Here is a 26859-nt window from a genome sequence, read left to right on the forward strand (position 1 = left end):
TGAGCCATTCTTTTTAGGTAACAAATCAGAGGAGATTGAGGTGTCATTAGAGGAGGGTTTGGAACAAATTGATAAATTAAACAGTAATAAGTCACCAGGACCAGATGGTATTCACCCAAGAGTTCTGAAGGAACTCAAATGTGAAATTGCAGAACTAACAACTTTGGTATGTAACCTATCATTTAAATCAGCTTCTGTACCAGATGACTGGAGGCTAGCTAATGTGATGCCAAGTTTTTAAAAAGGCTCCAGAGGCAATCCTGGCAATTACAGCCCAGTAAGCCTGACTTCAGTACCAGGCAAGCCGGTTGAAACTATAATAAAGAACAGAATTGTCAGACACAGATGAACATCATTTGTTGGGGAAGAGTCAATGTGGTTTTTGTAAAGGGAAATCGTGCCTCACTAATGTACTAGAATTATTTGAGGGAGTCAACAAGCATGTGGACAGGGGTGATACAGTGGATATAGTGTATTTAGATTTTCAGAAAGCCTTTGACAAGTTTCCTCACTAAAGGCTCTTAAGCAAAGTAAGCTGTCATGGGATAAGAGGGAAGATCCTCTCATGGATTGGTAACTGGTTAAAAGATAGGAAACAACGGGTAGGAATAAATGGTCAGTTTTCAGACTGGAGAGAGGTAAATAGTGGTGTTCCCCAGGGGTCTGTACTGGGACCAGTCCTATTCAACATATTCATAAATGATCTGGAAAAAGGGGTAAACAGTGAGGTGGCAAAATTTGCATATGATACCAAACAAAAAAATCAAGATCGTTAAGTCCAAAGCAGACTGTGAAGAGTTACAAAAGGATCTCACAAAACTGGGTGACTGAGCAACAAAATGGCAGATGAAATTCAGTGTGGATAAATGCAAAGTAATGTACATTGAAAACATAATCCCAACTATACATGTAAAATGATTGGGTCTAAATTAGCTGTAACCACTCAAGAAAGAGATCTTGGAGTCATCATGGATAATTCTCTGAAAACATCCATTCAATGTATAGCAGCAGTCAAAAAAGCGAACAAAATTTTGGGAATCATTAAGAAAGGGATAGATAATAAGACAGAAAATATCATATTGCCTCTATATAAATCCATGGTACGCCCACATCTTGAATACTGTGTGCAGATGTGGTCGCCCCATCTCAAAAAGATATATTGGAATTGGAAAAGGTTCAGAAAAGGGCAACAAAAATGATTAGGGGTATGGAACTGCTGCCATATGAGGAGAGATTAATAAAACTGGGACTTTTCAGCTTGGAAAAGAGGTGACTAAGGGGGGATATGATAGAGGTCTATAAAATCATGACAGGTGTGGAGAAAGTAAATAAGGAAGTGTTATTTATTCCTTCACATAACACAAGAACTAGGGGTCACCAAATGAAATTAGTAGGCAGCTGGTTTAAAACAAACAAAAGGAAGCAACAGAGGGTCCTGTGGCACCTTTAAGATTAACAGAAGTATTGGAGCATAAGCTTTCGTGGGTGAATGCCCACTTCATCAGACACAAGTAATGGAAATTTCCAGAGGCAGGTATAAATCAGTATGGAGATAACGAGGTTAGTTCAATCAGGGAGGGCGAGGTGCTCTGCTAGCAGTTGAGGTGTGAACACCAAGGGAGGAGAAACTGCTTCTGTAGTTGGATAGCCATTCACAGTCTTTGTTTAATCCTGATCTGATGGTGTCAAATTTGCAAATGAACTGGAGCTCAGCAGTTTCTCTTTGGAGTCTGGTCCTGAAGTTTTTTTGCTGTAAGATGGCTACCTTTACATCCGCTATTGTGTGGCCAGGGAGGTTGAAGTGTTCTCCTACAGGTTTTTGTATATTGCCATTCCTGATATCTGACTTGTGTCCATTTATCCTCTTGCGTAGTGACTGTCCAGTTTGGCCAATGTACATAGCACAGGGGCATTGCTGGCACATGATGGCATATATAACATTGGTGGACGTGCAGGTGAATGAGCCGGTGATGTTGTAGCTGATCTGGTTAGGTCCTGTGATGGTGTTGCTGGTGTATATATGTGGGCAGAGTTGGCATCGAGGTTTGTTGCATGGGTTGGTTCCTGAGTTAGAGTTGTTATGGTGCGGTGTGTGGTTGCTGGTGAGAATATGCTTACGTTCATTTACAGCAAAAAACTTCAGGACCAGACTCCAAAGAGAAACTGCTGAGCTCCAGTTCATTTGCAAATATGGCCGTTCTTATGTATGTTGTTATAATTCTGTTTCTTTTTTTCAGCTTTCCGCTCTGAAACACTCTAGAAATGCCGAGGAGCAAAAACTCTCTGTGTTTCAGGGGAAGCTGGAGCAACTGGGGCTGATCAACGAGAAGGTAAAGGGTGAACACTGAGGCCAACCCTCACTGATGTTTGTATCTTGACTGAGGCCACCGATGTTGTCCCATTGGATGAAGGAGAGAGCTTTGTGTTGCTTCCAGTGGCTGATATGGGCCCAGTGATAGGATCTAGCCCTTCTGCCAGAGAATGCTGCTGCTTAGCATCCCAGTGCAGTCCTACCCCCTCTTTGACATCCCAAGGTTGGGGGAGTCCACAGGCTCTTCCTTCCCAGCATGACTATTGTCTTCACAGGGGAAGGGGCGATGGTGGTTGTTCCTAGGACAGTTCTGAGGGAGTTTTGTAAATACCTCAGATAGTGAAATCCTGCATAAAGCTGCTTTATCAGGAACAGGAGAAAATTGCAGCTTGTGTGTGTTCTGCCTCTTAGGAGCTCTCTGCAAATGTTAGGCTTTTGTTGTTGGTTTTTGTTTTTTTTTTTAAATCTCTTGCAAAGACAATCATGGCATTGTGAACAAATGTGCTGCTGTCACTAACCTGTCCTGCTGCAAACTGGGCACAACAGTAGCAAGATGTGAATGTCAGTGAGGACCTATTGAGCTACTCTGACTACCTCTTTACCTTGACAGTATTCAGCCTTACAGTCCCATGTTGCTGCCCTGAAGGCTCGCTATGAAGAACGTATCAGGGAGCTGGAGAAGGGCTCTGTACTGGAAAATCAGGAGAGATCTCCGCCTGCAGACTCTACAGAAGAGGTGAGCTGGCCCAACCAGGGCGGTCTGGTTTACCCTCATCTCTACTCCATATCTACCCTGAACTATTTCCCTAGGTAGGGGGAGAGTTATTTATTAAACACGCTGGAAGTGCCTTATTCTTTGGGGGAAGCATGCCCAGAGGATGAGCTTGTTCCTGTGTAGAGTACTACTCCTATCAAGGGCCTTAGAGGGAAAGATGCAGTGTGATTCCTGGTGTGAAGTCCTGACCCCTCAATACAGATTACAACTTCTTAAAGAATGAAAATCCTGGTAGCCGTACCTGGTAGACATACCATTTGCACATGCTCAAGCTGTCACTAATTATATTTTGTGCGCCTCTGGCAGTCTCCAGCCCTGCCATGCCTAATGTGAAAGGTGCATTCTCGTAAAACAGAACTGTGGTTCCTCTTGGACTGACTGTTCTGCTGTATGGAGAAGCCTACGATGTTGGTTTGGTGGCCCATTCTTTCTTACATGTTACAAATGACGCAGATATCATATTTATATGCTCCTCTTCATTGTTCTCAGGTGAAGAAGATCATGAATGGGGTATTTCAGACTTTGAGGGGTGAATTTGAGCTGGAGGAGTCGTACAGTGGCAGAACAGTTCTTGGTGTTGTCATGAACACCATCAAGGTACAGTACTGATGGGATACAAGCCAACAAAGGTGAGAATGAGTCCTGGGCCAAAAGAACGCATATACCTCTAGCCTGGATCTGGAATAGTGTGAAGCTGTGGTTAGTAACCGCGGTGAAAAGGGTACTATAAAATAATGGGAGGAGATGCAACAGTGAGGGACAGTAAAATATGAGAACCTTTTCTCCTAGAGAAACTAGGACAATGCATCTGATATGCTCAACATTCTTGTTGAGCTTTCACAAGGCAGTAGGGGATAGGCTAAATAAGAAAGGGTGGTTTAATTTGATTAAGGAAAATTGGGCACGAGAACTTGGAGTATTTCTTTAGAGGTAAAAACTACAAAGTGCAGCAATGCAAGCTGTCACTGTGGTACTGGAGGAAGTGGATCAGTCAGAGTATGGGCATTGGACATGGGTACCTAGCTCAGAGGACTGAGTTCCTGTTGGCTTTTTGCTGACTTGAATCTAAGAAGTTTGCTTTTGCCCTTCCCAATGTACTTTAGAAAAGTACACATGGCACTTTCCAAAACACCCACTCTTCCCTCTCAGATCAACTTGAGAGATGATTTTGAGGATTGTTTTAGGTCCCTTCACCAAAAAAGGCTAAGAGTAGGGCTTAGTTCATGGCAGATGTCTCATTTCAACAATTAAGGTGGAAACAGTTTTTGTTAGAAATTAGACTTTGCCTCTGCCCAGAATCCCCACACACATAGCAGCCTCAGGATTGTCAGGTTAGGTTTGGGGCTGCAGTAGAACTTTTACACAGCCAGAAGTGAATTGGACAAGTGCTTCCTGTGTTGGCACTTGGGGGTAGGGGAAGCAAGGGTTAGGAAGCTGAGAGCATCAAGGATGAGACATGACCTTTGACCTCCAGGACACTGACTCAGTCCTGAACATGTCAACAGGTGGGATGCTGAGTATTGGCCTGAGTAGTGGGAGTTGGGTGGCAAACACACGTCCACTCAGTGGCTGCTTTGTTGGGAGGCTCAGCAGAGAGGGCAAAGTTGGAAGTCTCATCTCCCCAAAGTGCACTTCTTGGGTTGGTTTCAAGTCCCATTGGTTAGGGGAAGGAAGAAGGACTGTGCTGTGTAACTGGAAACAGTGTTGCCTAGTGGCTAGAAACATGGGATTGGGAGTTAGGAAACGAGTTTTAATTTCTTCTCCCTTACCTCCAAGAACAGACCGTGACTTGCTGTGTCCCAACTGCCCAACCTTGGTTTTCCTGTTTGCAGGTAATGCATTGCCTGCCTCTTTGGGGAGAAGTGCTGCCTGATGCTTGTCTAATGTCCGCTGCCATCTTCTAAGAGTACAAGTGCAGTAGCATTTCTACCTTAGATAGTTGCCTTCTGCAAGAGTGCAAGAACTTATCTGAAAATGCCTCAGAGGCCCAGCTAATACATGGACCACTCAAGTGCACCTGGCTGGATGATCCTCTTTCATATTAAAGCATCAAGAAACTTTCCTTCCTTCAGTGGAGCAGCAGCTGTTACATGGTGGTTTGTATCTCTAGTGAGTAACACTTCCTTGCCTTTTCCTTTTCCTTTGTTTTCCAGACTGTAACTCTGCAGCTGCTCAGTAGACAACAGGAGAGACGAGACAGCAACAGTGACGAGGAGGAGGCGGAGCCTAGAACTGGAAAGAGGAAACAGGAAAGCCCACCAAAAGCAAAGGAGGACCATGAAGGTGCTGTCCAATATGGGCCAGCACCAAGCACTGTGTGCCCAACTAAACCAGCAGGTGAGTCTGCTGGTATTGCTACACCTCCTAGATCTCCTGAGGAAGGGCAGAGGACCCAGAACACTACAGCATCAGAAGTGAAGATGATCCAGGAGATGCATGAAGCGCATACCTTCTCTGAATCGGTTCAGCCAGTAAAGCCCAACCAAGGACTGGTGGATCCTGAGGAGGATGTAGACTCTGTACTGGCTGAGCAAAGGCAGGCAAGTGCTCCCAGTGGGCTAGCTCAGCATGAAGGCAGCTCCCAAAAAATAGCATCTGTTCAGGCAGAAACGCCAGAGCCCTCTATTCTAGACACAAAGCTGGGAGCAATGGAAGAGGCTTTGCCTTCGGAAACGCCAGCTACAGAGCACAAGGCAGAGGAGCCTGCAGGAAGACTGGAACCCCTGCCTCTGAAAAGTGCAGAGGGGGGGAGTTGTCTGGGAATTCCAGATGCACCCAGGTTTGAAATGGGTACAAGCATTTCTGACTTCTCATCTGAGATGGCAGAGAAGAATCCAGCCACCAACCATGAAACTACAGAACCCCAAGGACTGGCATCTAGCCCCAAGCAGAAGGATTCCAGGTTAGTGGTGATTGGAGAGTTCTATGGCTACAGTAGCTCCTTTCTCAATTTCCCATTGTTGTGCAGTTGCCCTGCCGCTGGTGGTGGGCTAGTGGGGCCTAACCATCTGGCAGCTGGTGCTGCTATCCCATTGGTGCAGGGCAGTGTGCTAGGTTGGGCTGGCCAGCCAGCTAGGTACGTTTTCAGAGCAAATCTGAACAATGGTGGCTAAAATACTAGTAGCACTAATTTAGACTGGACACCTGCAGCTATCTCCAGGGGAGAAACTGAAAAGTGCTAGTATGGCTGAGACCTACAGGATAGGTGATTGCAGAGCTGCACTACAAACTGGGCAGTCAGTATGGTCCTTGCCCCTTGTTTCTAGCTGAATCAGTAGATTCCATTGCAAAGCTGTTATCAACAGCTAGCTATTGTGAAGTTCCATTCCAATGTGTGATCTTGTCCTGGCTGCCTAGAGGGGAATCCTGTTACTTCACTGTATAATCCCCAACTAGCTTCATACATCCGTGAGTAGCCTGTTACTGCCATACAAACCTGAGTGGTGGGACTAGAGCTTATTCCTAAAGTGCAGGCAAATTGCTCTTGGCTTCCTTTCCCACATTGAGAATTAGCTTCTTTTAATTCTCTGTTCTTTTCTAGTCTCACTGAGAACGATGATGACTTGTTTAAAGTTGCAACCCATAAACCACTAAAGCCTGGAGTTCCACCAGAAGAGGAGGATGAGGAAGAAGTGGTAAGAACTTGGGGTGTGATCCACAAAGTAACTTAGAAACCTGAACTCCAGAGTTAGGCACCTAAGTCTCTATGCACAGGACCACTGCAGTCCACAAAACTAGATCTTCTTCACCACCTCATTGCGCTGTGTGCATTGCCGTACGGAGTGTGCCAAAGAGTGGCAGCGCACTCTGCAGCAGGGCGCAGCAGATGGAAGGATCAAGGCATACAGCTGCTGCCATGCCAACCCTAGGGGCAGGAGGCACTGCAGCAGCAAAAACAGTTTAGGTTTGAGGGGAAGTGTCGGGATTGGGTTGAAAACAGCTTGACCCTTGAGGGCTCCAGTCAGGTTGGGCCTAAAAGTTAAGGGAAACTCCTGCTTGGCTGTCACCTAACATTATAGGTGCCTAACCTTCACTGGAAATGTTCCCTAGACACCTAAGTTCTAGATCCTGGGGTATGTGCACTTCTGCCTCCATCTAGGCATTCAGGCGCCTGTCTCCTACCTAAGCCCGAGGGTGCTTTGCGAACCGGGGAAGACAGGCGTTCGTCCACCTAAGTCGAGGACCGTTTCGGTAGGCATGCTCAGAGGCTGCCTGCTGGATTAGGTCTCATACAAAATCCAGGAGGAGATGGTGCTAGTGCTCAGTCATTCCCACTCTCTCAGGCCCAGTGACTATTTAGATATTTGTTCCACTGGCTGGGGATAATCATCGGGTGGGGGAGTGTGGTCTGGTGATTAGGGCACCAGCCTGGGAGGTAGGAGGCCCTGGGTCCAGTCCCCGGGCTCCGATCACTTTTTTCATTAGTTATCCACAGTGGAACAGCTTCAGCAGGAGAGAGAGGGAGCCTCACATTAAAATATCCCAGAGCCCAGTGGTTACAGCACTATCCCGGGATGTGGAAGATGCAGGTTCAATTTCCATCCCCTGCCTGCAGGGGAGAAAGAGAGGTTCCTGTTCAGATCTCTTCTCCCCTTGGGCAGGGAGGAGAGGTTTGAACCTGGTTCTCCTACATCCTAGGTCAGAGCTCTAGCCACTGGGCTAAAAGTTGTAAAGTGGATGGTACCACCGCATGTAGAGCAGCACCTAACTCATTATTGCAAGAAGCAGCTTAAGCAACTCAGCCTCCTGAGTCCAGGCAGGGGTATCCCATTCGCAGAGCGGGTGGGGCTCAGCGCACACCCCTCTACTTAGCATCTCCCACTGGTTAGCTTAAGTCGCTCTGCACCTAGTGTGTTGGCTTTTGTGGTGCCTATCTCTCCCCATTTATTGTATAGGGCACCTAGGGGCCTGACTTGGCTTTATGGATCAGTGTTCCTGTGATTTTCTACGTGCCTAAAGGTTATGTGCTGGGCCACTCAGCATTGTAACATCTAAGTCCCTTCATGGATACCACCCCAGTCTTTCTGTTATCTCTGAAATGACTGAGGCATTAAGCCACAGCTTGCTCCTGGAAGAACTTTCGAGACATGGGGGAACCTCATGTCTGACATCCAGTAGCTTCAGGTTATCACTACTTATGCGCCCTGCATTTACTTTAGTTCTGATTAGTTAGGTTTTTGGGAGCCCCTCTGAACTGGAGACTGTCCAGTGAATCTGAGACATTACATAAGGGATGAGCTACATACATAAAGGCAGTGACCAGCAACACCACCTGTCTGGTGACAGGTCAGCAGGAAAACAGATCACCAGGTTCAGAGCTAATGTATTGTAATGATGGGACAAGATAGACCCTCCTGCAAGGGACATCTAGGGGATGTTAAGGCTCCATAGCCATATTCTGTGACTGCAGATCTTCCTACCTGATGTAAAAGGCTTGAGCCACCATGCTAGGTAGAGGAAGACAGTCCGCTGGGAGGTTTCCTGGTGCTGTCTCCCTCAAGACTGTACAGAGACTGAACTCTAATAATCTCACCCTGCTTTCCAATTGGGCTTTCAGAGCATGAAAGGGCACCCTCCCCCAGCCCCACTCTTTGGGGATGATGACGATGATGATGACCTGGACTGGCTGGGATGAAGAGTTGGAAGATGATTTGGATGTGGCTGGCAAGCAAGCCTGTGAGCTTCCCCTTTGGGCACATGGCCTCTTCTCAAGTGTATTTTGCACTTACCAGCTGCATTTCCTTGGGATGGAAATGGAACAGGCTTGGACTCTCCAAGTTCCCCGGGTTGCAAGTTAACCGGGGCTATAAGCAAATGACAGCACTGCTGGGCAGTTGGACCCAGTCTCGTTGGCCTGATCAGCTAGCCCGGTTTAAGCAGCCAGCCACTCGTCCTGCATGTTCCTGTCACTGTCCTTTTGTGTGAGCCATCAATTTGTTAATCTGAAACTCTGATGTAAGTATGAACTTTGTAACCAGTTGTGGAATAAGCAAGTCTGGCAGTATTCTGCAGCGGACACAGTGACAAAAACGGGGCAGAGAAAATTGCTCCTCTCCCAGTACAATTGATACTAAAACAACAAATATAGAATTCCAAAGATCTGTGGGATGTCAGATTAACCCTCCACTAGAGAGACTTCAGGATCCACCTGTAGGGCTTCACATCCAGCCATCACAAACATGCTCACCAAGCAGTTAGATGCCAATTGAAAGTACATGAAGTAGGTTACTATGGAGACTTATAATCCGAGTATTTCCTGCCCACGAACATGCCTTGTGGAAACTGAAGGAGTTGAGGTAACAGGCTTTGAGTGTTGAACACTGAGCTGTAGAAAACAGTAAATGGTGCTACCCGAGCCAAGGGCTACTCTGCAAAGGCTGTGAATTCATCACAGCTCCATGGAGCTCTGACAGGCTGAGACCAGAGTGCCAAGAGAATGAATACTCTGTTAAGTATAGACCTGCAGCTTCTAGTAAGTGCTTTAAAGATTCCTCTAGTGTTTCCCATTGTGAGAAGTTAAATCCCTTTACCCTCCTTCACTAAAATGAGTGACACAGAAGGGTTATAGTATGTTCATGTGTATCCAGTATGTTCTTAATGTGTGTGCCAGGACATCCTGTAAAACTAATCCAATGGAGGCAGCACGCTGGCTGAATATAGGACCAAGAGTGAGACTGAGATTGCCTTTCTCCTAGCCCTTTTGCCTATTGTGAACCTTCATCCCTTTAGGGCTGAGCTATCCCACTAGCCTCTCCAAACCACAAGCCGAAAAGCCTGCAGTAGAGGCAGCCTGTTGCTTACCAAGTGTACAGGTCCAGTGAAACAGTAAGAAAAATTTGCAGCTACTATTGACTATTTAACTGTGTATGGCACTTAGCAGCAGTGCAGTTCTGATATGATAAATATCTGCACAACAAAACTTTTTGCCTCCTACTCACTGCAGTCTGACACCGTGAAACCATCGTGTCCCACAACCCCTGGCTTTTAGTGCTCCCCACCAGTCCCACCAAAGGCACCTTTGTCACCGCACAGTCTGCTCACACCCCGTCCTTACTTCACTCACATCATGTATGTCCGTCTGTGATGCAGGTTAGATCATCTCAGGCTGCACTTTGCCATTGGCAATAGAAACCCCACAACAACAGCACTACAGACAACAAGATGTTAATGGGATCCCTGTCCAGACAGAGTTACTCCGGGCAGTCATTTGCCAATCTGCTGTGCCTTTTTTCTCTGCTGCTAAAGGTGGCAGGATTATAGTATAAAGTAGAACTCTTTAGATTAAAGGGGCACTGTTAAATTATAGATGAGGGTGTATATATCTTAACCGGCTTATTCAGGACACCATAGGTTATTGGAACAGAATTTGTAAATCCAATTTTCATTCTTTGTGCTCTATTTACTTTTGCTTTTCACTCAGCTGGGAAGTTTCAATCTTACTTATGTTCATTTTCTAGTCATTTTACTTCATGTACACAACCCTGCAGCATTTTGAGTTGCAAATATTGCACATGAGGGGAGGGAACAAATTGTCTTTAAAAACAAACATTTCCACTTAAATTATAATAGCGTAATGGAAATTTTTTTAGATCTGTCCTAGGTCTGTGAACACTTTTACAAAAATACCTGAGCAAAATCTGCAAGTGTTCTGTTAAATATAGAATAACTTGTTTTAATTCAGGCAGTGCAGAGTACAAACCTGATTGACAGCAGTGACTCACATACCCAAGGGCTGCTTTGTTCTAGTGAATAAAAATGGGATAAGTAGCCAAATTTAACTAAAAATATGAAAGACTAAGTCCTGTGAACCAGCCAATGTACTGAAGTGTAAACAGTTGTTTCCCATAACTCCTCTAGCTTGGGGTAGAGCACCTTGCTCTCAAGTAGAAACTATCTAAAGTCAAAGTATGGAATAAATGTGTAAGAGCAAAGGGATTAACACATGTACACCAGGTTTTCCAGAAGTCCCTTCATTGTGATAGTCTCTATGTATCTGTCCTTTAACTGTGGTCTTTGGAATCAACATGTCTGTGGAAACTGTAAAAGCCATGTCTGTCTCCTACACAGATTTGATAAAACCTAAAAAATAAAAGTGCAATTAAACAAATCTATTTCTGGATCACACTGTCTTTAATTCCTGCTTTTAATGTACATGTTTGCAAAGCTCACCGAGCTTAGTTGTAAATCCAGACAACTCATTTTATTCATTCTTTGTCCAATTTCCCTGAAATTCCTGTCCGAAAAGAGAAATGGAGGCCTGTCGCGGTGATCCAGGCTTTTTCGGAGGTCTCTCCAGAAGGGTGAGTAGAGCCTGTGCAGTTAGCCCCAGAATCGGGAAGTGACTGAGCTGCTACAACATCCTTTGCAATTCCACAGATCTCAGCATAATTGTTGCTTGTCTTAACAGGCCAAGCTGCTGCCTTTTTGAGGGTGTGAATTAATTACACCAATGGGAAAAACTCCTTCCATGTTCAGAGCAAGTGTGTACCCTACAGTAACCATAGGCGCCGACTTCCTCTTCTCCCCGGGGGTTGGTGCTGATTTCCCACCCTCCCCTCCCCACCCCACACACACACACACACACCAACCACCTCTTCCCCCAAGGGCCCACCCCTGCGTTGCCTCCTCTCTCCCCCAAGTATGCCCTGTCCCCGCTCTTCCCTCTCCCTCCCAGTGCCTCTTGCATGCTGCAGAACAGCTGTTCTTCTTCGAGAGATGTCCCTGTGGGTGCTCCACTCCAGGTGTTGGTGCGTCCCTGCGCCTTTGCTCGGAGATTTTTTGCAGCAGTACTCATAGCGGCCACGCATGCTCAGAGGCTGCCCCCCGCTGTGAGTCTAGGTTGATAGTACGCATGCGTGGCCGGTCTCCTCAGTTCCTTCTCTACCGTCCCCGGCCTGAGACGGAGCTCAGCAGACTCGTTAGGAAATCCCTCACTCTTGCTACAATTACCCTTCTAGTAACTAGTTTGTTGTCAGTTCTTTGTTAGTGTAGTTAATTATCTCGTTTATCTGTTACAAAAAACAAAACAAAACAAAAAAAAACTTTTTTTCTGTCAGCCGCAGCCGCTTTGGCCATGCCGGGCTCCACAGGCTTCAAGCACTGTTCTACATGTAAGGAGGCTATCCCGCTATCAGATGGCCACTCAAAGTGTATAAAATGTTTGGGGGAAGCCCACATTCCCCAAAAATGTGCCCACTGCTGTAAACTCCGTTCCAGGGCACGGAAGGACAGGGAGCTTAGACTTAAACTGCTCCTCCTGCAAAAGTCTATCGGGTCAGTTTCAGACCCAGGTGCTGAATCCAGCTCCGCTGCCCGCCACAGCCCCCCCGCCTCAAAAAAACTGAAAAAATCTACAAAGAAGGGACAGCCTTCTTCACCAAAGAAGGTTATGAGGCACAAGGTTTCTTCAGGCAGATCAACGGTCTCCCTGCCTGTGTTTCCTCACCTCAGCAACTTTGATGAGCCGGGCTCCTCAGGAACCGCGCGAAAGCCACCTGAGGCTGCGGCGGCGGCGCGAGGCTCCGGTGCCGAGGCATCAGGCTTTCAGTTGCCTGCCTCTATTATGGCACCGTTCGGCACCGCGACAGACGCGGTGCCGACATTTTACAACATGCCTGATCCCCTGCAGGCTGATGTTGCCTGCCCGGCACCGACCGCGGCACCAACAACCGCGGAGCAGACTGACAGGGAGATCACAGGCAAAACCCCTGCTCAGAGGAATGTTCCCGCACGGCAACCTCCCCCTGCACAGCTTTCACCTCACGCAGGAGCCTCACCATTTCAATTTACTCAGACAGCAGATCTATTGGTATCACCTATCCTGCAGTCTCCCCTGATGAATGCCTGTTCTTCTCCAATGCCTGAGTCAGGATCTGAGCAGCCTTCCTCCAGTGAGGAGGAAACTGATCCACAGGGAGTTTTTTCTCCATATCAAGACTCCCACTCCCAGACCCCAGTCAATAGAGGTTATAAGAAAACTACCTCATCCTACTCTCAGGATCCTGCCTCCTGGGGGGTGAACCCCTGGATGGCACCACCTATGCCCTACCCACCACCATGGCAATATTGGACACCATGGGCATCGTACCCTCGAGAATACGTGCGCTATGGCAATTCGACCAGGCGCAACACCGGTCTAGCACCACCACCTGACGAATCTGCCAGTGACACGAGACACCTGGCAGCACAGTCACACTTCCAGGATAAACCTAGCCCTGCTCCTATTCCAGCAGAGCCGGAGCTAACGCCTGAAGAAGCCTTACTTCCCCTTCCTCCAACACCATCGGATGACTACGCAAAATTCCAAGACCTCTTTAAAAGAGTTGCCAGTGACTTGAGAATTAACTTGGAGGTAGTCACTGAACAACAGCATGAGCTAACGGACATCCTACAGCCCTCTTCTTCCTCTAGGGTGGCATTACCAATCAACGTAGCCCTTTTAGAACCCGCTAAGTCCATCTGGCAGACTCCAGCTACAAACCTACCTACCTGTAAACAAGCGGACAGGAAGTACTTTATCCCTCCAAAGGGTTCTGAATTCCTTTTTACCCACCCGGCACCAAACTCATTGGTAGTAGACGCTGCGAACCAAAGGGCCAAACAACAGTATTCCCGTTCCACCCCAGCCAACAAGGACAGCAAATGCTTGGACCTCTTTGGTCGTAAAATATACGCATCCTCGACCCTACAATTTCGTATAGCTAATTATACTGCAGTCCTTGCAAAATATGACCACAAAAACTATAATAAATTCATGGATTTTATTGACGACATTCCAGAACAAAAAAAAAAACAAAACAATTCACAGCTCTGGTTTCCGAGGGACAAAGCATATCACGCACCGCTCTTCAAGCGGCCCTCGATGTAGCCAACACTGCAGCAAGATCGACCGCCACAGCAGTAGTCATGCGACGGGGTTCATGGCTCTCCTCCTCTTTCTTTCCTCGAGAAGTTAAGAGCACCATTGAAGATCTTCCCTTTGACGGTGACAAACTTTTTGCTTCTACCACGAACGACTTGCTTCATTCAATGAAGGACTCAAGGGCAACCCTCCGGTCTTTAGGTGTCCAGACACCTATGACCAGAAGACAGCAATATAGATACCAACCGTACCAACGTCCACGCTATCCCGCATTTACACAACATTCCCATAGACCACAGGAGCAACAACAACGTCAAAGACCAAGATTCCAGCGTCGTCGTCCCAATTCTGCAGGGGCGCCTCAACCCCCTCCAACTAATAGGCAGATTTGAAGCCTTGGTCGAGGGTTTAGAAAACAGCGTTCCCACTTCAGCCAACACACCTATCTTTGGACACCGCCTACGACCATTCTCCCACCAATGGAAGAACATTACCTCTGACAAGTGGGTCATAGAGGTAGTTACAATTGGATACGCCATCCCCTTCCTCTCCTTGCCTCCCACCCTCCCCGTCCCTCTTCAGGGACCCCTCTCATGAGCAGCTACTCCTCCAAGAAGTGCAACATCTCCTTCATCTGGGAGCAGTAGAAATCGTGCCAGAACGACACAAAGGGAAGGGTTTTTACTCCCATTATTTCTTAACAGAAAAGAAAAATGGGGGATGGCGACCAATCCTCGACCTGAGGCGGCTCAACAAATTTGTCAAAAAGCAAAAGTTCAAGATGGTTACCCTCACCACCATAATCCCAGCGCTGGAGCAGGGCGATTGGTTTTCTGCCCTCGACCTACAAGACGCCTATTTCCATGTCACTATACATCGGGCCCACAGACGCTTCCTTCGATTTACCCTCGGCTCAACACATTTTCAATACAGGGTTCTCCCCTTCGGACTGTTCACAGCCCCCCGTGTCTTTTCCAAGCTCCTAGCCGTAGTCACTGCCTACCTCAGGAAACAAGGGGTCATAATATTCCCTTACCTCGACGATTGCCTCCTCAAAGCCTCAACGTTCGACGAAGCTCTCCGGGCTCACCGTCGATTGTTTCCTATCTCTCGGCCTACAAATAAACAAAAACAAATCCACATTACGCCCCACCCAGCACCTGGAGTTCATAGGAGCAGACCTCGACTCCCGGACGGGGTTGGCATCTCTCCCACCCGACCGCTTCAACTCCATAAGCCAACTGGCCACAAAAATTCACAACAGTCCCCAGGTGACTGCCCGAGACTGCCTACAAATACTAGGTCACATGGCCTCGTGCACTTTTGTCGTCCAGAATGCACGCCTCTACATGAGGTGCTTCCAAGCATGGTTGGCCACGGTTTACAGACCGAATGTGCACTCTCTAAACAAGACTCTCTCTCTCCCTACCTGTCAGAGTCAAAGATTCTCTACACTGGTGGACAGTTCACTCCAACCTCTGCTCTGGAGTCCCTTTTCTTCAGCAGGCTCCATCACTCATCCTGACCACCGATGCATCTCTGACAGGCTGGGGTGCACACATGTCTCACCACACGGTACAGGGGCTATGGTCGTCAACCGAGACCTCCCTGCACGTAAATGTCCTAGAACTTCGAGCTATTCGCAATGCGTGCCGTCACTTCCTGCCACTAATCAAGAATCATCACGTACGCATAATGACAGACAACATTGCATGCATGTTTTATGTAAACAGGCAGGGAGGAGCTCGATCCCATTCGCTGTGCACAGAGGCTATGAAGCTCTGGAATTGGTGCATTGCGAACAACATCTGGGTATCGGCTGCCTATCTTCCCGGAGTAATGAACACCACAGCGGACGAACTAAGCAGACGCTTCCCATGGGACCACGAGTGGGAGATAGACGAGAAAACCATTCACAACGTATTCAGCACTTGGGGTTACCCAACCATAGACCTTTTTGCAACTACAAAAAACAAAAAATGTCCCAATTTGTGCTCCAGAGCAGGACTGGGCAAACATTCCCTGGGAGATGCATTCATGATCCCATGGCACCGAAACCTACTCTATGCGTTTCCCCCGATACCGGTTCTCAACAGGGTCCTGATAAAAATACGAACAGACCGGGCCAAAGTGATCCTAATTGCCCCGTCGTGGCCCAGACAACCGTGGTTTCCGTTCCTCACCAGAATGTCGATTCAACCACCAATCTCCTTGCCTCTCATTCCGAACCTCCTATCACAACAACACGGCCGCTTTCTCCACCCCAACCTGTCCATGCTTCACCTCAAAGCCTGGTTCCTACATGGTTTTCCCAAAGCGAACTAGATTGCTCTGAACAAGTTCAAAGGGTGCTCCTACATAGCAGAACACAATCTACTCGCACCACCTATCTACGAAAGTGGAAACGATTCACACATTGGTGTTCCGCTAAACAACTTTGTCCCACGTCGGTATCTCTTTCGCTCATACTTGACTATCTATTGGGCCTTAAGCAATCCGGCCTTTCTTTCAGCTCTATCAGGGTCCATTTAGCTGCTATTACAACTTTTCACGACAGAATTGATGACACGTCTGTCTTTGCTCATCCTATCACCAAGCGTTTCCTCAAGGGACTCCAAACCCTATACCCAGATATTAAACCACCTACCACCCCGTGGGACCTTCATCTAGTACTGTCTTGCCTAACTCAACAACCATTTGAACCCCTAGCCACGTGCTCCCTTTTACACCTCTCGATGAAAACAGCATTTCTAGTGGCAATTACCTCTGCCAGACGGGCAGGAGAAATAGCAGCTCTTATGGCAGACCCACCATATACGCTATTTTTTTAAAGACAAGGTTACCCTCAGATTACACCCCAAATTTCTTCCAAAGGTGCACTCGTCATTCCACATTAATGAGCCAATACACCTACCGACCTTTTTTCCGAAACCACACGCGAACTCGTTTGAAGCCTCAATGCATACACTAGATGTACGCAGGGCCTTGTCCTTCTATTTGGATAGAACCAAACGTTTTAGAAATTCTTCCAGACTTTTTGTCTCCATTGCGGAGCGCTCCAAAGGTACGCCTATTTCTACCCAGAGACTTTCGAACTGGATTTCTCAGTGCATCCGGTTGTGCTATCAGATGAAGAAAGTTACACCTCCAGACGGCATCAGAACACACTCCACTAGATCTCTGGCTGCCTCTGTAGCATTCTTACGCAAAGTTCCCCTGGCTGATATCTGTAAAGCAGCCACCTGGTCCTCTGAGCACACATTTGTTAAACACTATGCCCTTACTCAAGGCCCTCTATCTGACATACGTTTGGGCAGGGCTGTACTGTCCACGGCGTTCCTATCAGATCCGAAGTCCCTACCTCCTTAAGATACACGGCTTTTAAGTCACCTGGAGTGGAACACCCACAGGGACACCCATCTCGAAGAACGTCAGTTACTCACCCTGTGCAGTAACCTCCTCATCCTGGCGGGCGTGAGGTACTGGGAGGGAGGTGGGAGCTTGGCTGCTGGTGGGTGCTAAGCACCCACAAAGTTTTTTTCTGTCAATGCTGCAGACCTGGATGGAGTCAGCACCTATGACAGTAACATGGCGCACCGCCATAGCTGTGCCTCTGTGGTGTAAACATAACCTCAGGCTTATTGATCACAAGACCAGAAGGGACCACTGTGATCTAGTCCAGAGGCAGGCAAACTACGGCCCGTGAGCCCGTCCTGCCCAGCCCTTGAGCTCGTGGCTGGGGAAGCTACCCCCAGCCCCTCCCCCACTGCCCCCCCTCCTCCGCAGTCATGCTGGCTCCATGGGGCGGTGCAGCTTCCAGTCCTGCCACTCTGAGCGGCATGGTAAGGGTGTGTGTCGGGGGGGCGGTGTTGGAGGTTCCGGGGGGCAGTCAGGGAGCAGGGGGCGGTTGGATGGGGTGGAGGTTCTGGGGGATGCGGTCAGGGAATGGGGGGGTTGGATAGGCGGAGTCTCAGGGGGCTGGGATGTGGATAGGGGTCGGGGAAGTCAGGGAGCAGGGGGGGTTGAGGATTCTGAGGGGGGCAGTCAGGGGGTGGATAGGGGGCAGGGGCCAGGCTGTTTGGGGAGGCACAGCCTTCCCTACCCAGCCCTCCATACAGTTTCACAACCCCAATGTGGCCCTCGGGCCAAAAAGTTTGCCCACCCCTGATCTAGTCTGATCTCCTGTATAACAGACCTGTCCTGAAATAATTCCTGTTCGAACCTTGGTATGTTTCTTAAAAACCACCTAGCCTTGATTTTAAAACTGCCAGTGTTGGAGAAACCACCACAGCCCTTGGTAAATCGCTCCAATGGCTTAATTACCCTACCTTTTAAAAATACTATGCCTTATTTCCAGTCTGAATTAATCCAGCTTCAACATCACCTTTGTCTGCCAGCTCAAAGAACATACCACATTTTTGTTTCCCATGTAGGTACTTGCATACTGTGATCAAATCACCCCTTAGCCTTTTTGTTGTTAGAACTCCTTGAGTCTGACATGTTTTCTAATCCCTTAATCATTCTCACAGCTATTCTCTGAACTTTGCCAATTTTATTAAATTGCAGACAGAACCGGTCCCAGTATTCCAGTAGTTGCTATCCAAGATTCCTGTATCTCAGGGGAGCTCATGTTCCACCATGACTCCCAAATCTGTTTGTCACTGCTTCCCAGGAGAGTCCCCCACCCTGTCGCTATGACCTGCATTCGTCATTCCTAGCACCTAGCCAGCGTAAGACACCAGCATTCCTGTGCTATTAAAGCCTAGCTCATAGAAAGAAGGTCTCGGGCTGAGTGTGCGGATCACCTAGCTATGAGCTGTAGATGGGTGCCATTTCTCCATTTGGCTGCTGTGCTGTATAGGTGAAGCTCTTTTTGCCCAGGCCCCAACCAAAATTAATTAGAAGAGCAGAGAGATTCCAAGATCCCAGCTGCTTTGCCAGGGCCGCTGAGAGAGTTGAACTCTTAGCCTCTGGTTTCCAAGGCCAATGCAGTACCCCCGAGCTCCAGAGTCAGGTAGAAAGCTATCTACCACAAGTGTGGGGCATGCCCTTATGTGTGAGATGGTAGCCACAGTGACAAGGGCGGCGTGTAATCCCCCAAAATGACAGTGCTGGAGCATGCCCAAGACTTTTCTGCAGTAGAGGAGATGATTTTGACTTGTGCTGAATGGCCAAGCAGTTACGGTGATGGACGTAAACCCCCAGGGTGTGAAGCTGTGGGGGTTTGAAGTCCACTTCTGTTTGCTGCTGCTCTTTGACTAGCTTGTACAAGAATGCACGCTGCTGTTTCTATTTAACATGGCCTCTCCCGTGCCCCAAAAAACCCAACCCACCACTCCAGGGGCACGATGCCTCTTCTCAAAACCTGCTACTTGGCCTAGGCTTCTGCAAGACTGGAGCACATGACCTTTGACTTGGGCAAACTACAGGCCACATCTGGCCCACGAGACCATCCTGCCCTTGAGCTCCTGGCCGGGAAGACTAGCTCCCCCCTCCCTCACAGCCTCAGATGGCTGTGCCACCAGCTGTCTGGGCAGCGTAGCTGGCTCTGGCCGTCCGGTGTGGCTGCGAGCTTTTGCCACTCTGAGCAGCATGGTAGGGGGTGGGGAGCGGGGAGGGGGGTTGGATAAGGGGCAGGGGGTCCCAGGGGACAGGGAGCAGCGGGCAGTTGGATAGGTGTGGGAGTGCTGGGGGGGCCTGTCGGAGGGGGGGTGAATAGGGGCCGGGGCAGTCGGAAGACAGGGCATAGGAGGGGTTGGATAGGGGGTCGGGTCCCAGGAGGGGGTGGTCAGGGAACAAGGAGCGGGGGGGGGTTGGATGGGTCGGGGTTTTTGAGGGGGAAGTTGGGATGGATGGGGGTGGGGGCCGCTCCATGCAGCTCTTGGAAGCATTCGCATGGCCCCGCTCCGGCACTCCAGCCCTGATCCCCCTCCTGCTCTTTGAACCCCTTTGTCCCAGCTCAAGCACCTCCTACACCCCAAACTCCTTATCCCCAGCCCCACTAGCCTTGGTTGAAAATGCTGCAAAAGGCTGGGGGTGAGCTAAGACTGTCCTAGACAGGAGGTTAGCCTGTTAAGTTTAGGCTCCAGAATGTGTGTATTGATTTTTGTTTTATAAGTAACCCTTCTGTTTCCATTAGCCTTACTCACTAGCTCTTAAATCTTGATCTGTGGTAACTCAGGATTGTTTTCACTATAAATATATCTCAGTACTATGGTAATCATACAAAGCAAGGAACTGATCCCAAATTGAGTCTGCACTGTTCCCTTGGGGCCAGCAAACCTGGTATTTCTGTGAGTGTTTAAGAACATAAGAACGGCCACACTGGGTCAGACCAAATGTCCATCTAGTCCAGTATCCTGTCTACCAACAGTGGCCAATGCCAGGTGCCCCAGAGGGAGTGAACCTAACAGGTAATGATCAAGTGATCTCTCTGCTGCCATCCAGCTCCACCCTCTGACACCATTCCTTACCCATCCTGGCTAATAGCCATTAATGGACTTAACCTCCATGAATTTATCCAGTTCTCTTTTAAATGCTATTATAGTCCTAGCCTTCACAACCTCCTCAGGCAAGGAGTTCCACAAGTTGACTGTGCGCTGTGTGAAGAAGAACTTCCTTTTATTTGTTTTATACCTGCTGCCCATTAATTTCATTTGGTGGCCCCTAGTTCTTGTATTATGGGAATAAGTAAATAACTTTTCCTTATCTCCTTTCTCCATATCACTCATGATTTTATATACCTCTATCATGTCCCCCTTTAGTCTCCTCTTTCCCAAGCTGAAAAGTCCTAGCCTCTTTAGGGTTAGGGTTAGGTTAGGGTTTAGGGTGAGGGTGAGGTTAGGGTTGTTAGGGTTAGGGTAGGTTAGGTTAAGGGTTTAGGGTAAGGGTTAGGTTAGGGTTTAGGGTTAGGGGTTAGGGTTGGGGTAGGTTAGGATTTAGGGTTAGGGTAAGGGTTAGGTTAGGGGTAGGGGTAGGTTAGGGTTGGGGTAGGGTTTAGGGTTAGGGGTTAGGGTTAGGGGGGTTAGGGTCAGAGTTAGGTTAGGGTTCGGTTACGGTTAGGGTGAGGGTTGGGGTAGGGTTAGGGTTTAGGGTTAGGTAGGGTTTAGGGGTTAGGGTTAGGTTAGGGTTTGGGGTTAGGGTTTGGGGTAGGGGTAGGGTTGGGGTTAGGGTAGGTTGGGGTGAGGGTGAGGGGTTAGGGTTAGGGGTTATGGGTTGGGTTAGGGTTTAGGGTTGGGGTTACGGTTAGGGTGGGGTTAGGGTTTGGGTTTGGGTTAGGGATTAGGGTTGGGGTTGGGTGAGGGTAGGGTTAGGTTAGGGTTTAGGGTTAGGTTAGGATTAGGGGTTAGGGTTAGGGTTAGATGACTTTTAGGTGAAGCTTAATTGGGACATTTGTCAGTAGCACAGATCATGAATGTATTTCTCATTTTTCGTCTTTCTCACGTACCGATCATTTCCAAGCCCTCAGGATACAAACCCAATGGATTCTAGATGAAGAGCCCTTGAGAAATTTGTAATAGCACAGATCAGAAATGAATTTCTCGTTTTTCGTTTTCCTCACGAACGAATCGCCGCCAATTGGCCAGGAGACAATCCTAATGGCTTTTAGACAAAGAGTCCTTGAGAAATTTGTAATAGCACAGATCAGAAATGAATTTCTCATTTTCCTTTTCCTCATGAACCGATCTCTTCCAAATCATTAGCAGTGCATCCTAATGGCTTTTATACGAAGATTCCTGAGAAATTTCTCAATAGCTCCGATCAGGAATGAATTTCTCATTTTTCTTCTTTCTTGCTAACCGTTTTCTTCCAAACAGCCAGGAAAAAAGCCTTATGGCTTTTAGACGAAGATTCCTTGAGGAAGTTGTCAGTAGCAGAGATGAGAAATGAATTTCTAATTTTTCATCTTTCTCATGAACCAATCGCCTCCAAATGGCCAGGAGACAATCCTAATGGCTTTTAGACAAAGAGTCCTTGAGAAATTTGTTACTAGCATGGATCAAAACTAAATTATTGAGTACTCATCTAACTCATGAACCGATCTCCTCCAATCCATTGGCAGTGCATACTTCTGCCTTTTAGACAAGGCGTCCTTGAGAAATTTTTCAGTAACACAGATCATAAATGTAGTTCTCATTTTTTGACTTTCTCAGCGACCAAGCTCTTCCAAACCATTAGCAGTACATTCTAATGGCTTTTAGACAAAGATTCCTTGAAAAAATGGTCACTAGCACAGATCAGGAATGCATTTCTTAGTTTTTGTCTTTCTTGCTATACGGCCAAGAGAAAAGCCTAATGGCTTTTAGACGAAGAGTCCTTGAGAAATTTGTTACTAGCACTGATCAGAACTTGATTATTGAGTACTCCTCTTACGAACTGCTCTTCTCCAAACCATTAGCAGTCCATCCTAATGGCTTTTAGAAGAGCCCTTGTGTAATTTTTAACTACCACTGGTCAGGAATTAATTACATATTTTTAGTAATTTTCACCAACCGAGGTCTTCCAAACCATCCGTAATGCATCCTAATAGCTTTTAGATGAAGATGCCATGACATTTTTCTCACTAGCACTGGTCAGAAATGAATTTCTCACTTTTAGTATTTTCTACCAACCCATCTCTAGCAAACATCCAGGAGAAATTTCTAATGACTTTAGGGGGACGATTCCATGAGACGCTTACAACTATGACTACCCAGCAATGAAATGGTCATTTTTAGTAATTTTCATGAACCAAGCTCTACCAAAGCACCAGGAGAGAATCTGAAAGGCTTTCTGAGGATTATGCTATGAGAAATTTGTGAATAGTACTATGCAGCAATAAATGGTAATTTTTAATAAATTTTCACTAACCCATCTCTTGCAAACCACCAGGAGAGCCTCTGAAAGGCTTTCACAGGTTGATTCCAAGAGAAGTTTATTGCTACCACTAAACAGCAATGTAATGGTCATTTTTAGTTATTTTTCATTTAACGATTTGTGCCAAACCACCAGGAGAGAATCTTATAGAGTTTTAGAGTAACCTTCCCTGGAAATTTGTCACCAGCACAGATCAGGCATTAATTTCTCATTTTTCATCTTTTTCATGACTCAATCTCTTCCCAACGGCCAGGAGACAATTCTAATGGCTTTTAGACAAAGATTCCTTGAAAAATTTGTCACTAGCACTGATCAGGAATTAATTGCTCATTTTTAGTATTTTTCACAAACCGATCTCATCCAAGCCATCAGTAGTGCATCCTAATAGCTTTTAGACGAAGAAGCCATGAAACATTTCTCACTAGCACTGGTCAGAAATGAATTTCTGACTTTTAATATTTTCTACAAACTCATCTCTACCAAACATCTAGGAGAGATTTCGAATGACTTTTAGGTGAAGCTTAATTGGGACATTTGTCAGTACCACAGATCAGGAATGAATTTTTCATTTTTCTCCTTTCTCATAAACTGATTTCTTCCAAACCACCAGGAGACAATCCTAATGGCTTTTAGATGAAGAGTCCTTGAGAAATGTGTTACTCTCACGGATCAAAAATGAATTATTCAGTACTAGTATTACTCATGAACCAATCTCCTCCAATCCATTAGCAGTGCAGCCTAATGGCTTTTAGACAAGGAGTCCTTGAGAAATTTGTCAGTAGCACAGATCATGAATGTATTTCTCATTTTTCGTCTTTCTCACGTACCGATCATTTCCAAGCCCTCAGGATACAAACCCAATGGCTTCTAGATGAAGAGCCCTTGAGAAATTTGTAATAGCACAGATCAGAAATGAATTTCTCGTTTTTCGTTTTCCTCATGAACCGATCTCTTCCAAACCATTAGCAGTGCATCTTGTATACGAAGATTCCTGAGAAATTTCTCAGATCAGGAATGAATTTCTCATTTTTCTTCTTTCTTGCTAACCGGTTTCTTCCAAACAGCCAGGAAAAAGCCTTATGGCTTTTAGACAAAGATTCCTTGAGGAAGTTGTCAGTAGCAAAGATGAGGAATGAATTTCTCATTTTTCGTCTTTCTCATGAACCAATCGCCTCCAAATGGCCAGGAGACAATCCTAATGGCTTTTAGACAAAGAGTCCTTGAGAAATTTGTTACTAGCATGGATCAAAACTGAATTATTGAGTACTCGTCTAACTCATGAACCGATCTCCTCCAATCCATTGGCAGTGCATACTTATGCCTTTTAGACAAGGCGTCCTTGAGAAATTTTTCAGTAACACAGATCATAAATGTAGTTCTCATTTTTTGACTTTCTCAGCGACCGAGCTCTTCCAAACCATTAGCAGTACATTCTAATGGCTTTAGATGAAGAGTCCAAGAGAAATTTGTCACTAGCACAAGTAGGACGGAATTTATCTTGTTTTGTCTTTCTAATAACCGGTCTCTTCCTAAACACTAGCAGTACATACTAATGGCTTTTAGATGAAGATTCCTAGAGAACTGTGCCCCAGGCACATCACAGGACTCAGTAGTTCTTGTTCTTCCTCACAGAGACGAGAAGCATCACCTGGTCCCCGGTAGCATGGGGTGGGCACATGCTGAGCGGTCGTACCAGTCCTTCTGCTTCCTTTGTGCCCTTGCTAGATTTTTTCTAGCCAATCCCATGAGCTCCATGAGCTTTTCCCAGTAAATCAGTACATACTCCACCACTGATTTTTTCCCCCAGAAGAGGATTACCCCTTCCACTCATCCCTCATGAAGTCGAGGGGTCCCCTCACTCTCCTCCCATACAGCAATTAGGACGGGGAAATGCCTCTGCATTCCTGGGGCACTTCCCTCTTTGCGAACAGCAGGTGGAGTAAATAACTTGTCCCAGTCCTGGGGGTACTGGACCATAATGGTTTTCAGCAGCATCTTTAGGGTCCATTGAACCTCTTCACCTGTTTCGCATGAACCGATCTCTCCGCAACCATTAGATGTACATCTTAATGGCTTTGACACAAAGATTCCTTGAGAACGTTGTCAATAGCACAACTCAGGAATGAAAAATCTCATTTTAAGTGTGTCTCTCCAGCCGATGTCTTCCAAACCCCTAGCCATTCATCGTAATGGCTTTTGAAGCATCATTCCTTGAGCAATATCTCCTTAGCATAGTCAGCAACGAAATTCTCATTTGTCGTCTCTCACGAGGCGAGCTAGTCCAAATCAGGAGCAGTGCTCACTAGTGACTTTTGAAGCATGAATCCTTGAGAAATTTTTCACTGGGACAGCACAGGAATAAATTTCTCTTTTTTCACCTTTCTCAGCTACCGACCTCTTCCAAACCACTAGCTGTGCAGCCTAAAGGCATTTAGATGAAGAATCCTTGAGACATTTGTCCCAAGCACAGCTCAGGAATGAATTTCGTATTTTCAGTATTTCTCACCAACTGATCGCTTCAAAACCATTAACAATCCATCCTAACGACTTTTCAAGCATGAATCCTTGAGAAATGTATGGCTAGCACAGAACAGGAATGAATTTGTGATTTTTCTTCTTTCTCATTAACTGATGGAACCGAACCATTAAGAGTGCATCCTAATGCGTTTCGCAGCATGCTTCCTTGAGAAATTTATCTCTAGCACAAATCAGGAATGAAAGTCTCATTTTTTTGGCCTTTCTCACAAACCGAGCTTGCTAAACCATTAAAAGTACATCCTCCTGTCTTCCAGGCGAGGTTTCCTTGAGACATTTGTCCCTAGCACGGATCAATAATTAGCTGGTTTTTTGTCTTTCTCCCCTACACGTCTCTTTCTAAACACTAGCAGTGCATTCTAATGACATTTAGATGAAGATTCCAAGAGAAATTTGTCATAGCACCAATCTGGACGGAATTTATCTTGTTTTGTCTTTCTAATAACCGGTCCCATCCTAAACACTAGCAGTGCATTCTAATGGTTTTTAGATGAAGATTCCTAGAGAACTGTGCCCCAAGCATATAACAGGACTCAATAGTTCTTGTTCTTCCTCACAGAGACCAGAAGCATCACCTGGTCCCCAGTAGCATAAGGGTGGGCACATGCTGAGCGGTCATACTAGACCTTCTGCTTCCTCTGTGCCCATGCTAGGTTTCCTCTAACCCAAGCCCATGAGCTCCACGAGCTTTTCCCAGTAAATCAGTACATACTCCACCACTGATTATCCCCCTGGAGAGGCCTACCCCTCCCACTCATTCCTCATGAAGTCGAGGGATCCCCTCACTCTCCTCCTGCAGGCCGGGACCTTGAGACCCCTGGTTTAAAGGCAGCTATCACTGGTTTAGTTAAACCTGTTCCAAACTGAGTTAAAATAAACAATAAAACAAAAGGCCTCTCTTACACAAAAATCAGTTTCATGTGGCTTTTTGCACCAGTTTAACTAGATGGTTTTCAACTTACACCTTGTGTTAAATCACTGCAGCTTCACAAGGTCTTTGTTTAGCAACGTAGTCACGAAAACCTGCAGCAGCCCATGGTGCTACAGCCCAGGTCTACCCTAGGAGTTTGTTCCTAGTAGCTATGCCAGAGTACACTGTCTTCAGATGTTGATAGATATTTGGCTGTGTGTGTGTTCTTTCAGCGTGCTTTCCAGCTCTGCGCAGATAGCAGAGACAGCAAGCTGTGATTGAACCACCCAATAAATTCACAGACTCGGTTTTCAGCAAAGGTACTTGGTCAGGTTTATTGCTGACGAGGCATGGTACTAATGCCCTGGCTCAATGGTTACAGGTACACTAACACATGTATGCCTGTGACAATGGACCCGCTCAGTGAATGGCCCCGACTTTCCATTTTCCCCTCGGCCAGACAAAGACACCCTCTCTGAGATACATCTTTATACACAGATACAAACAAGTTACTCATTACTCCTGATGTACCAGGGTGCCACCCTCTGACGTATTAGGGTGCCACCCATTGATGTATCCAGGAGCCACCCATTACCTTGTACATGTTGGTT

The 26859-nt window shown here is 46.8% G+C and overlaps 1 protein-coding gene across 1 annotated transcript in view; it reads left to right on the top strand.

Annotated features, from left to right (window-relative positions):
• The window catches only part of FKBP15 (FKBP prolyl isomerase family member 15), a 79299-nt gene extending 70578 nt beyond the window's left edge, over positions 1-8721 (top strand). The window contains exons 25-30 of the mRNA XM_065418704.1: positions 2238-2330; positions 2922-3047; positions 3576-3683; positions 5240-5988; positions 6628-6721; positions 8644-8721. Coding sequence (XP_065274776.1) covers positions 2238-2330; positions 2922-3047; positions 3576-3683; positions 5240-5988; positions 6628-6721; positions 8644-8721 — 1248 coding nt within the window. The remainder of the gene's footprint in view (positions 1-2237; positions 2331-2921; positions 3048-3575; positions 3684-5239; positions 5989-6627; positions 6722-8643) is intronic.
• The last annotated feature ends 18138 nt before the right edge of the window (positions 8722-26859 follow it).

Source organism: Emys orbicularis, chromosome 18, assembly GCF_028017835.1.
Source record: "Emys orbicularis isolate rEmyOrb1 chromosome 18, rEmyOrb1.hap1, whole genome shotgun sequence".
In the NCBI taxonomy this organism is placed as follows: domain Eukaryota; kingdom Metazoa; phylum Chordata; order Testudines; family Emydidae; genus Emys; species Emys orbicularis.